Source organism: Astatotilapia calliptera, chromosome 7 (genome assembly GCF_964374335.1).
Source record: "Astatotilapia calliptera chromosome 7, fAstCal68.1, whole genome shotgun sequence".
In the NCBI taxonomy this organism is placed as follows: Eukaryota; Metazoa; Chordata; class Actinopteri; order Cichliformes; family Cichlidae; genus Astatotilapia; species Astatotilapia calliptera.
In genome coordinates this window covers 13,082,136-13,095,055 of record NC_137428.1, presented here as the reverse complement: position 1 = coordinate 13,095,055, position 12,920 = coordinate 13,082,136, and the positions used below count along the sequence as shown (strand labels likewise).

At 42.7% G+C, this 12,920-nt stretch overlaps 1 protein-coding gene across 5 annotated transcripts in view; it reads left to right on the top strand.

Annotated features, from left to right (window-relative positions):
* The window catches only part of LOC113025364 (metal transporter CNNM4-like), a 60,642-nt gene that overhangs the window by 23,937 nt on the left and 23,785 nt on the right, over nt 1-12,920 (top strand). For 2 of the 5 annotated variants that reach the window (XM_080303486.1, XM_080303485.1), the window contains exons 6-7: nt 2,542-2,631; nt 4,668-4,843. In XM_080303486.1, coding sequence (XP_080159612.1) covers nt 2,542-2,631; nt 4,668-4,843 — 266 coding nt within the window. Of the gene's footprint in view, nt 1-2,541; nt 2,632-4,667; nt 4,844-5,694; nt 5,768-5,880; nt 5,974-12,920 lie in introns of those variants that run through there. The other 3 variants (XR_003272786.2, XR_013909951.1, XM_026173005.2) reach the window with 3 other exon arrangements.

Here is a 12,920-nt window from a genome sequence, read left to right as displayed (position 1 = left end):
GTGTCCTTCGAAAGCTCTTTGGTCTTGGCCATGGCGGAGTTTGGAGTCTGACTGTTTGAGGCTGTGGACAGGTGTCTTTTATACAGATGATGAGTTCAAACAGGTGCCATTCATACAGGTAACGAGTGGGGGACAGAAAAGCTTCTTACAGAAGACGTTACAGGTCTGTGAGAGCCAGAGACTTTCCTTGTTTGAGGTGACCAAATACTTATTTTCCACCCTGATTTACGAATAAATTCTTTACAAATCCTACCATGTGGATTCATGGATTTTTTTTTCACATTCTGTCTCTCACAGTTGAAGTGTACCTCTGGTGCAAATTACTGACCTCTGTCATCATTTTAAGTGGGGGAACTTGCACAATCGGTGGCTGACTAAATACTTTTTTGCCCCACTGTATCTCATATATCTTACACTTATTATAGTTAATATAATCTATAGAACTGCAGAAGCTACAGACACTGAAGACTGGATCAGTGCCAGCACCTTTTTTTTAGATCAGCAAGTCACAACAGTTTCCTATATAATGGCTATTAAATGTGACAGCTACTGTTTGTCCGACAGAGATGGAAACGGGGAGATGTATTAGCACACTTGAGTTGAAACAAAAGATCCATTTACAGTATGAGTCAGTGCCACCTTACATCCTGATAATATGTCCTGGAAATTTGCCTTGGGGCTCCCACAGAGAGAACAGCTTACCTCCTCATTGTACCACTGTGTGATATTCCAGTGGCATGGGAGGGTGTCATAGGTTTCCCTTAAAAGGAAAGTAAGTCTGGATTGTGGCATCCTCCAGATGTTAATAGCGGCATCCCATCTTGTCCAGGGTCCTTGGTGCCATGGAGGCAATGAGAACCCAATGACATCAAATCGATAAGTGAATCGGAATCACTAAAGTCTTATCAATTCCCATCGTTTGATCTTGTCCCACAGCTCCTTCAAGTGGCTTTCTCATCTGGTGCAGCTTTCCCCCAGTTCTGACAGAGCTGCCGGGTGTCTTTGATAATGTTTTTCTCTCTCTCTCTCTCTCTCTCCCCCTCTGTCCTTGGGGCTGTGGGCTCCATTCAACTAACCTCACCAAACCTCTCTCTGCATACCTTGAAGATGAACTTCCCAACCCTGTCATAATCTGTAATAAATTAGAAACATGGACGTGAAGGTCTTAAAGTGGATATCCTGCAAAGTACTGTTAAAAGTTTGTTGTCAGTGAGAACATATATCCCTAATATGGTCATCTGTAGCTGTGAGCACAGAACCTGCTTTTCAAAGCTTAAGTTTTGTAAGGGGCAGCCAATCAAAAGAAAGTTGGCTGAAAGCTTGAAAAGCTTGTGTCAAATAAAGGATGAACTGATGGGCTCCATCAAGGCCCAGTATGAATACAAATTTATCTTAGACTTATTTTGAGTTGTGAATCATGCAAAGCTACTCTTGTGCAATCCAAGAAAAATAATGTTTTAAAAAATGTTGGTCAGTGCAGTCACGTTTTTTGAAAGACTTTTTTTTTAATTTAATGAATTTCTGTTCAGACAGTCCTTGACTGTCTATAGCAGGTTACACTGTGAACATTTCATCTTTGTGCCACTAGTCACAAAATTCCAGACATTTACATTAAAGATTGAATCAGGTCACAAATATCTAACACTGTCAGTGACTTGTGTCATGGTAATAAGATGTCAAACACTTAAAGGGAGCTGTGATATAGCTACTGTCCCTTCTTCTCTTGTTTCTCTTCCCTGTTGGCCTGTTTCTGTTGCTCTGTCACCACTTGATAAACCGCTGCTTTATGTGCACGTTATCCACCTCAGTGTGTGGGATGTAAATGTCAAACACTTGACCATTTCTAATCCTGAAAACAGAGTAACTTTTATTCCAGTGATGCATTCAGATATCATGTAATCTAGACAGAGAGAGAATTATAAACTTGAACATTCCATTTATGTAGAAATTGTGGTGGGGTTGTTTTTCTGTAGGACATTATCTAATGCTTTGTCTGTTGTTTGTTGAATTTTACAATTCTCCCTTTTTAAGGGCTTTGAGTGTGTGAGAACTCGGATGTTGTGGTGTGTTGCTGAATAAGTTGGAAGTTGAAAAATTCTGAGTCTGAATTTTTTTGTGGAACGCCCCCTCAACTCTGAGGGGGCGTTCCACAAACCCAAAATTAGTAATCCAAGATGGCAGCACTGAACATAAACAGTAGTCAAATTGTAAACTATTAACTGTCCATTTTCCCCATTTGGGCACAAACCAACAAAATGAGCATCATGTTACATTTAATAGGACTTTAAACTAGCAATTGAGAGAATAAAGCCATTTAGAAAGTGTTGAATTATAGGTCAAGGGAGTAGGAAGAAGAATGAAGAAGACATTCAGAGAATCTCCTACGTTATCCTCAGAGTTCAATGGAACAAACTTCCAAGCTCTATGGTAATAAAAAATGAGTACGTAGAGTGATCCAGTCTAACTAAATCAGGAGAAAAATCATAAATAAATAAATAAACCCGCTCATGTCTCTCTCTGCCCCCTTTCTTTCTCTCTCAGCTGTCACCCCTCCTCTTTCCCCGTCAGTGGCCTCCCCCCCTCCACGACGCCTCTCTCTTAAGAGATTTTCTCTGTTCTCTCGTTTCCCAGGTAAATACTTGCATGGACCTGTGGAGGCAGAGCCCCGGGGGCCTGTATTTAATCAGATTTTCTCACCATCACCCCGCCCCCTTTCTTTTCTTGCATCATGTTCAGAGTCCTGATCCAACAAGTCAATGTTTTAGAACACATGTTTTGTAGGAAGTAAAGGTGTTTTGCTTTTTTTTTTTTTTTTCATGCTGTCCCTTTTTTCTGGGTTTTTACTATTTCTACCAACAATGATTATATTTCTAAAAGGGTTATAAGGTGTAAGGTTTTTACACTGCTCAACCAAACTCATGCTTTCAAATATTTCAAACTTCTCCAAAGTTTGTGTCTTAAAGCAAGAGCTGGAAGTAAAAAAATCCCAAAAAGGAGTTGGTTAGAAAATTTTAAATCATAAATGAACCTTGGAAAGATTCAAAGGTTACAAAAAGCATGGTAAATTAAACATTTTTGACCTCTGATTTTTTTTATTTAGCAGAAGAAGTTAAATGAAAACTGTTTGCTTTCAGCTTTGAAAACTCACAATAGGTATTTGTGATCATTTTCAGACATCTTATAAAGTAAGCTGATAATATAATGTCCTAAAATGTTGACAAACAGCAGCTTATCATGTCTTCTAATTGCTTGTGTTGTCTGATATACAGAGCGAGGATATTTAAAAAACATTTAATGGTCTCACAGGAACACTGCAAAATGCGACTGAAAGCTATGATCAGCTTGTAAATGGACCTTTAGTTAATATTTGGTTTTATTGTCCATATTCATTGATAGATAATTGATTATTCTGTAGTAAAATCAGTAGCTGGGTGCTGCTGTATATTTTGAACATGCTGAAGCGCTCACTGCTGATGCTGCATGTGGTCTGTTTGTGTCTTCTTCTGAAGGCAGGTGTGACAGTTAAATGAGCAACTTGTTGGATGGGATTCTTGATGCTGTGACCTCTAATTTCTAACCCTGTCAAAACTAACACCTCCTGCTAACCACTGATCTACGTTCAGATGGTTTTCCATCACTCTTGTGATATTTACCAACAGCTACACTAATCTGACTGCAGAACTCTGGTTAACAAAATAGTTTTGACACTTTGAAGAATGTGCTTATTTGTCTTTCTGAGGGCTGAATGAAATGTGCAAATCTCCTGTGATTTTGCCCATTTCCTCTACAACAGAAATGGGAATAGTATGTATTGTAATGGGAAAGCTTAAGAGCTTTGAACTGGATATCATTAATTTAATGGAAAAGCTCACCTCTCATCCCAGAGACTTTAGCTCTTCTTAATTGAAGAAGCTTCTCAAGCTAATCACACATGCAGTTTTTGCTAAATCCCACTGCAGGTGGTATCTGCCATCTTATGAAAGTGGGAGTTAATTTCTAAGTCTGAATTTCAGTGCCTCTTAGCTGTAATGTTCACATTGCATGAAAGCTTTTGTTCATAATCATCTGTATTTGTGGGTGGAACTTTGTAGAGTCTTTTTTAAGTGGCAGATTCTGTGATTTTTCTACAGAGGTAGGCTAGCTGTTCAACCCTGTTCCTAGTCTTAATTATAAACTAAGCTAAGCTAATTTTTATTACCTAACTCTAAAAGAAAGAAAATCAGCATTTTTTTTTTTTTTTACAGTATCTCCTCACTTACTAAACTTGCTCATCCAATTATGATAGGCCGTCCTCTACCCTAAATCATCTGTAAAACCAATGACAGAAATCTGTTCTCAGAGCTCAGCTGTAAAATGCTCAAATGATGCTCTTTGCATCATCACACAGCATGTTTGGCGCATTCTTTGCGTGACAAACAGTCTCCCCACATTCATGCAGTCATAGCACAAGTATGACATTTATATGTTTTGTGTGTGTTTGTGTGATCTGTTGCACTGTGTACTCATTACACCAGCCCTCACCACCTCATTCACCCAGCTGCCTTCACTTTTTCCTTGCTCATAATTATTTTTGTTTCCATTTTTCATTCATGTCAGCTTTGTTAATTACTTTTCTTTTAGAGACCCCTTGTCGTTTTTTGCTCACTGTTTTCTCTGTTAATCCTTAGAGTTCCGTTCTCCGTCACATGGGGGCAACCTCAACCGCTCGGCATCTCTGAGCTGCACCGAACGGGCTCCAGAGAGTGGCTCCGTCTGTGGAAGCAACACTCAGATCCCAGGCACACCCTTCCAGTACATACCAGATTTCTGTGTTCGAGCGCTTTCAGATCTTCAGTTTGTCAAGGTAACTCCCTGTTTGACTGACAAACATTTTTATATAAGCTGATTTTTAACTTACTATACTTCTGTATAACACAGACACCCATAGGAAATGAATTATTTATAATGGTTCTATTTCAAGTATAAGAAAAAAATATTTAAAAATTGCTTCCCACAATGCAAAATCTAAACATTTCTTCTAAAAGCTACATATTGAACAGTATTTAAATAACACTGAGCAGATGGAAGAAATAAGATTTTGTGGCATTTAAATCAGGCAAGTACAAATAAATGCGTGAAGTAGATGAAATCTTTCAAAATATCAAATTGTGAACCACACAATTTGTCGACACTCTCTCTCTGACATAACTATGTCCTTTTTGTGGATCAGTGAGTCAATGTCTCACTTACTGGCGAATGGTTTGACATCGCTAGTGTTCACTCCACTCCTGAATCTATATATTCGTATCCACTTTTCATGAAGAGGTGAATTAGGGGGTTACATTCACACAAAATGGCATAAGACTGGAATAAAATTTATTCATTAACTGGAAGACTCTATTAAAGAGACCGTGAGTTTACGCACCAACACACAGCAAAGAACCCAACAACCTCTAAAAGCAACTGGCTCCATTTTATACTCTACCTGATTCCGGTGAGCATCTAGAATAGCCCAAGTCTAGAGTTAGCAAACCAAATGAAAACATAAACATCCACATGAGCCATCATCAAACCACAATACAACACATGAAAGACACATTTATATTTTTACCAAGTCCTATAAATAATTAAATAACATATAGACTTCAACCACTTCTTTATAAATTAAAACACCTTAACCACACTCCCCTAACTTGGGATATTGGTTTGCTCCAGGAGCTCATAAGCAGGTGATTGAGCTGCTTCTACTCTTTTGCTCCACATCCTGCAAAAGAAACAACCAGGAAAGGTGAGTACTGTTAACACACTTATCTTAATACTTATATAAAGAATTTAGGTTACAGACAAATGATAATGATAAAATGTGAACAGCTCTAACTAAGGTTCTTTTTCCTGACACAGGTCGGATGGCCAGTCCCCCTGTTTCTTCACCTTCCACAAGCGATTCACTTAAATACTAGAAAATGAACCTAATAAAGAATCACTAACCACAAATGTGTTTTCTTTCTTTTATGTAGTTTTTAAATATGTAGTTTTTAAATACAAATCACTAAAATTAATAAAAATACAGGTAAGGGCTTCCAGCACTGTCACTGCCCACAGTGAATTTCATTAGCTTTTGTGTATTTCTGTGTAGGTTCTCAGTTATCCAACTCATACTAGTTTAAGGAGATTAGTAAGAATGTGACTAGATGTCTTTAAGTTTTGTGAAACTTGCAAAAGTCCTGCTACTTTTTTCCTAAGCTCCTTAGAAAAGCTTACTTGTAGTCAGTCCAGGCAGTGCTGAGATTGATATGTCTTGGGGTCCTGATCTACTGCTCTGTCAACCAGGAGCTGGTGCTTTGGTGTTATCTGCCATGCCCTTTTAACTGTGCTGTGTGTTGACTTTTGCCTAGTCAGCTTGGTTGCTATGATAGGAGCTTCCATGTTGTGGCGAGGTAGGTAATTCGCATGTGTCATACCTTTGTGGAAAACCTTAATGATCAGGATAATTCTTCTTGTTCTAGGAAGTTGTTGTTCTCTTAGGTTATTCAGCTACTTTCTCTTAATTATTCTTACAGGATTGGTCAGTGTCAGCTCTGGGTGAATCAGTATTGGTCCCTTTCAGCTGAGAGTACACTTTGGATGGCTCTTTGGAGAACATGCTAGTTATTTTCTTGGCTCTTGATTTTCTGGGTATCTCTTCAACATAGACACTATGGACACTTGTTTGGCCTCTGTTATGAACACATTATGGTGCCTGGTATTCATCCTGTTGTTCTGTAGCCTGTCTGTCATGATGGCGTTTTGCACCCTCTGTTAGCTGACTAACGTTCTTCTGGGCTAACAAGTTGAAATGAAAGCAGGTAGAATATCACCCTTAGGATGTTACATGAATAGGAAATTGTATATTTGGTAGTATTTGTGATATAGCACAATATTTTAATAAGGAAAAAAAATCTCAGTTATGTATGTAGCTACATTACGTTGAGCTATAAATTAGGTAGATCTCTAATGGAAACAGTTACATATCTGTTCTATGGGAAGCAGGGAAAGCTGTGATGAGAGGTAAAATAATTTCTTTCTCATCACATAAAAAGAAAGAAGAAAACAAAAATATTCAGGAATTAGAAAAAAACATTAAATCACTAGAAGAAACCTACGCGTCCCACCAAGATCAGGAAACATTGAACAAAATACGCAAAACAAAACTAGAATTAAATGAGATAATTGATAAAAAAAAAAACAAAATTCTTAGTACAAAGACTACACTTACAAAATTATGAACATGGTAATAAATCCGGTCAATTTCTAGCAAACCAGCTAAAAATAAATAAAGAAAAAACAACTATATGTGCTGTTCAAGATTCATCTGGGAACACAGTATATGACCCGAAACAAATAAACAACATTTTCAGGGATTTCCATAAAAGATTGTATCCACCACAAATAAACCTGTCTAAAAAGGAAATTGATCAGTTTTTAGACAACATAACTCTTCCAAAATTATTAGACACTCAAGCAATGGCACTGGATTCGCCACTGACATCAGGTGAACTCCAGGAAGCCCTGATAAGTATGCCCAATAATAAGGCTCCAGGTCCAGACGGCTTTCCTGCAGAATTCTACAAAGAAAAACGCACAAACCAATATCTCTGGGGTGATTTAATTGATAAACTCTTTTGCAAGAATATCAGATTACTCAATTAACTGGTCAAAATCTACAGTCCTTCCGATTAATTGCTCCTTCCATAATTTTTCTTCTACACCACTGCAATCGGGAAATATAAAATATTTAGGTATTAATGTTTCTCCCACGCTTGCAGTTCTAACTAAATTAAACCATACCCCACTTTTAAAGAAGGTAGAAGGCGATCTGGCTAGATGGAAATGTTTACCCATATCACTCATGGGAAGGGTTGCTGCTATAAAAATGATGGTCTTGCCAAAAATAAATTATTTATTCTCAATGATCCCAACTAAACCTCCACAAGATTGGTTCAGATCTCTAGATTCATACATGTCCAAATTCCTTTGGAAAGATAAACCCCCACGTATAAGCTTAAAAACACTACAAAAGACCAAGGATAAAGGAGGATTAGAACTACCTAACTTTCAGCACTACTTCTTAGTCAACAGGCTTCAGTTTATCTCAGGATGGCTAAAACATACCTTCTTAGATGAACCTTGGCTAGATGTAGAACAAGCACTTTGCAATAATCTAGAGATTTCAGATCTACCATTTATCAGCTCAAACATCCAACGACATGAATGCTTCAAAAGCGTCAACATCAGTTCTTCTCTGACAGCATGGTGGGAGTTTCTAAAATTGACAGAGTCTTCATTAATCCCATGCAAACATACACCTATCTGGAACAACCCTGACATATTACATAACAATAATATGATAAACTTTTCAGATTGGAGTGGTAAAGGAATCAAATATTTAGAACATATATTAGAAGGAACAGAATTTATTTCATTTGACAGACTAGTTACACAATATGGGATCAACAAGAATTTTCTTTTTAGAATATCAACAAATTAAATCCATAGTAAAAAAAAGAAATTTAAACTGAGTCAAGTTGAACGACAAACACCACCAAGTGTGGTTCAATTTCTTACTCTTAAAACCCCCAAATTACTTTCCAAAATATACAGAATGTTCTCGTTTGGCTCTCAGCGAAGGCGGTCACACTTTTTCTCCTCTCCTCCTTACCCTTATCTTCCCTGCTTAGCCTCTTGTGTCCTTGTCTTGTCTCGTGTGTATTACTTTCCCTCGAACAGTCTCTCACTGTCGTTCTCTAAAACCTAAAAGAGAATTATGGATTTGATCAACTGGTCTCTGAATGCTATTGACACAGTTTTCTCAACGAGAAGTCTGGGCTCGGGAGAGCCCGAGTGCCCTGGAGGGACTTTCCCTGCCGGATACACGATGGACGGGTGGCAGAACTGGAGGGTCATGTGCCTGGCGGGACTGTCGATCGAGGACGCTGAAGATATCTACCTATTCGGAACCATGATAACAGGGTTCTTGCTGATCGGAGCTGGCTTGGCCCTGACTTATCGGAGAAATAAGAGAGTGGAACCAGCTGTTCAAACCCCCCCCCCCCCCCCCCCCCCCCCCCCCAAGGCTGACCGCTGGAATTGAAGCGATGGGATGAGGCGCGACCTCTCACAACGAACGCAGCATGGTTAACACCTTGGAGACGCTTACGGCTGCCGTGAAGACTCAACGGTGCCAGCTGCTCAGGCCCAAGGCTGGAGCCAAACAAAAAAATCCCTGATAACGACTGTGTGATGACTATTCTTCCCATTCCATGCAAGGCCAACTGGATTGGCTAGCAGACTGTTTACTTAGCCTGATAGGGCGAAGGACACTGTCTCAGCTGAACTATGGACACGCACACACATACACTTACACTGATAAGCACTCACACATCCCCCATCCCCTTCCAACGCCTTCAATGCTTGTTGCCTCCTGGGAACACGAGGCGGGTCTGAGCCCGCGCTGGAGAGTCGGCGCAGTGGCAGGATGGCTGCTGTGTTGCCTGGGAGAACTCCTTATCCCCTACCCAACCCTGTTGCTGGTCACGTGCTCTACAATGTTGTACTGTGGACATTTATGTGCTTTTCTGTGCAGAGGAGTTTTTTTTTGTTTCCTGTTCTCATGCTGTCCTCCTGTAGCCCAGCATGAGTAGAGGTCTCTTTTTTTCCTCTTGTACCTTTCCCACTGTAGTGTACATTTCAGTGTTTTTTCTGTAATGCAACCGTTCTCCGACTTGTATACCCATGTGATGTCTGTGTTGTATGTGTAAGGTCGGGGGGCGGGTTCATTCCACTGCAGGGCAACCTGCCACTGCATGTGGCGAATAAATTTTGAACTTGAACTTGAGAATGCTTTATAAAACAGATGAATCAATATCACTTCCTATTGCAAAATGGGAAGCGGATTTATCAGTTAACTTAGACTAAAACTTCTGGTCTCAGATTTGCTTAAAAACCTTTCATCTAATTAGAAATCCCAGTTTTCAATTAATTCAATACAAAATATGCACTATAAAGGTCATCGGATGTTCAAGATGGGCTTTACGTCTACCAACAACTGCTCACACTGCCAAACGAATTCACCGGACAATTATATCCACGCTCTTTGGTTCTGTCCACCAGTTCAGAAGTTTTGGCGCGAGATATGTGAAGACTTATCAAAGTGTCTGAAATGTAACATTCCAACTTCCCCTTTAGTGTTTTTGTTGGGCAGCTTAGATAATGTCACTACAGAAAAGAATATAGCCCATATGGTTTTCACTGCCCTATGCATAGCCAAGAAAACAGTCCTCATGAACTGGAAAAATAAAAATAATCTTAATTCTAACCAATATAGAAATTATCTATTAGATTACATTAGTCTTGATACAGCCTCTGCCACCACATCAGATCAATTGCTCTGGGCTCCTTTGATCAGCTCCATCACTTAGTGGGGGTGGGGGGTCATAGTTTAGTCCCACCTTTGCTGTTGTGATTGGTGTGGGGGTAGGGACAGGCTTAGGGCGTCGGGGGGTTCCCCAGGAGCATCTTCCTTGGAGGGCTCAACCCGGGGTAGCGGTCATGGCCTATTAAGGGCTCTGTTGGCTCTTAGGTGACGGTTTCCTCGTGGCTGCGTGCAGCAGGGCTAGGGGAGGGTCTGTGCTGACGGACGTGGGTTACTGACCTGGTAGCCTGGCTGGCTGCCCCTGGGTGGGTCCAGGACGGGCGTGAGGTTCTGGGGGCGCTCCGTCTCTGGGCTGGGGCCCTGGCTGGGCCTCGGGGGCTTGGGTCCTGGTTGGTGTGTTGCCGGGGTTGTGGGCGGGTGGGTGTATGGGGGCCCAGTCCTGGCGCAGGGTGCCGCCGGTGCATCGAGCCACCTGGGAGGCTCTTCTACTGGTGGGGGAGGTTGTTACATCTTGCAGGAGCTCTCCTCTCTTCAGGAACTCACTATGCAGGAGGGGGAGATACAGGAGAGGTGGAGGAAGATCTCAGCCTGGGTGTCTATTGTCTTGTGTAGTGTGGAAGATGAGTGGATGACGGGGTGGGTGCAATTTTCTCTGAGGTGGGGTCGGGTGGGCTGTCCCGGGCTCTGTGGGGCCGGGCGGCGCTGCTGTACTGGGCCCCGGTCCAGATGGGCCTGGGCCCCCTTTCCCTGGCGGGTTGCAGAGTATGGGGGTGCCTACTGGGGTCAGTGAGGGAGCTGGCCCCAGGGAGGGGTCACTTGCCCCTCCCTTCCTTCCCTCCCCATCTCCAGCTGCCTCCCTCTTTCCGCTCCACCACAATCACCCACATATGCAGGGCCTTGGGGTAAAGATGTGTCACAAGGGTGCAGGGGAGGCATCCGCCCCTCTGTCCCCTTCTGGCTGCCTGTGCCTCAATTTTATCTCACAACTTAAACATTCACATTACTCACACTCTCATAACACATACATGTAGGATCTTGGGGGTGGGCACGCTACACGGACTCCAAAAGACCATCAGGGTGTACAACCTCACCCCTGGCGTCGTTGCCCACCTCTCAATTTTAAATACACGTAGACATTGAGGGCTAGCAGGAGGGGCTATGCGGTTACCTGCTGCTCTCTGGCAGGTAGCTCCATGCCCTCCTGGGTTTTAAAGGCACTTTAGAACACACATGCATCAACACTACATATGAGCGGGCGGAGGGAGGTTTGGAGTCTTCTCTCACCCCCATTCTCTGCGGCCTGCTGGAGCGGGGGGGCTAGGAGGAGAAGTTGGCCGTCCGACTGGGGTCTGGAATGTGGGGCCTCCCTGCTGCTGCGGAGTCGGGGCGGTCTGCTTCTCCCCACCCCAGTGAAAAGGGTAACACCACCTGGGTCTGGGTGCAGTTCCCCCCTCCAGGGGCAAGGTTACCTAGACCCGGGGCTTAGAGTACACTTGGGGAGTGTGATTGTGTGTACAGTGTCTCTCTATGTCTGTCTCCACGTTGGGTGAGTGTTGAGTAATTGCATATGAGAGCATGAGGGTGGGAATGGATGTTTGTATCTGTGTGTGCCTGTTTGTCTGTGTCCATATGTCAGGTCGGGTATCAGACGCCACCTCTCTGGGGACATCCCAGGTCCTCCAAGGTATGGAGGCCTATCTCCCCCACCACTTCCCCTACCAGTGGCAGACACCCTCAGACATCGGTGCGTTGGTGGTTCTTTGTGTCCGGGGATGGGCGTCCAGGTACACACCGGCTCACTCCTTGGTGGCCCGCTTATCAGGGCCTGGAGCCTGGGGCTCGCTCGGGCCACTTCGGGGGTGGGGTGCCCTCGGGCTCTCGGTCTGGGGCTCGGTCACTCTGGCACAGCTGGCTGCCGGCGGAGCTCACGGGCACATCACTGCAACCCCCCCTGGCTTCTGCTCCGCGGCTGCTGAGTGACCCCTCATTTGGGACTCTCGTCAGCTCTTTCTGGGATAGTGGCGCGGCTGCCCCTCTGTTGGTCTTCCTTGGTCTCTTGTGTTCTGAGGGCCTCTGGATGTCTGGAGTTTTGATCTCCTCCATACCTGCTTGATGCCCTGGTGGACGGGGCTGTGGCTCCCCACACCCTCTAGCAGATCATTACATGAAGGAACCTTTTAAAACAAGCGCGTTCATGCTCACAGGTGTACACACACACAAACGACACCCTTTTTGGCTCCTACCTCAAAGCACACTGTGCGCTGTCGATCTTACGTGCTGCACAATAATGTTTAATATTTAGTATTTACAGTTATATTCCCATATATGTGATGGTGTTGTTTTTATTATGTTGCTCTTTGTTGATCGTGGTGATCCAGGTGTTTTGTTTGTTTTTCTTTTTTTTCTTCCCCCTTTCTCACCATCTCATCTCCCCTCTATTTTTCTTTCTCTCCCTCATTCTTTCATTCTTTCTCCCTGTCCTATCCCCCAGTCATGTCTGTCCCGTCTCTAAAAAACGAAAATAAAATAA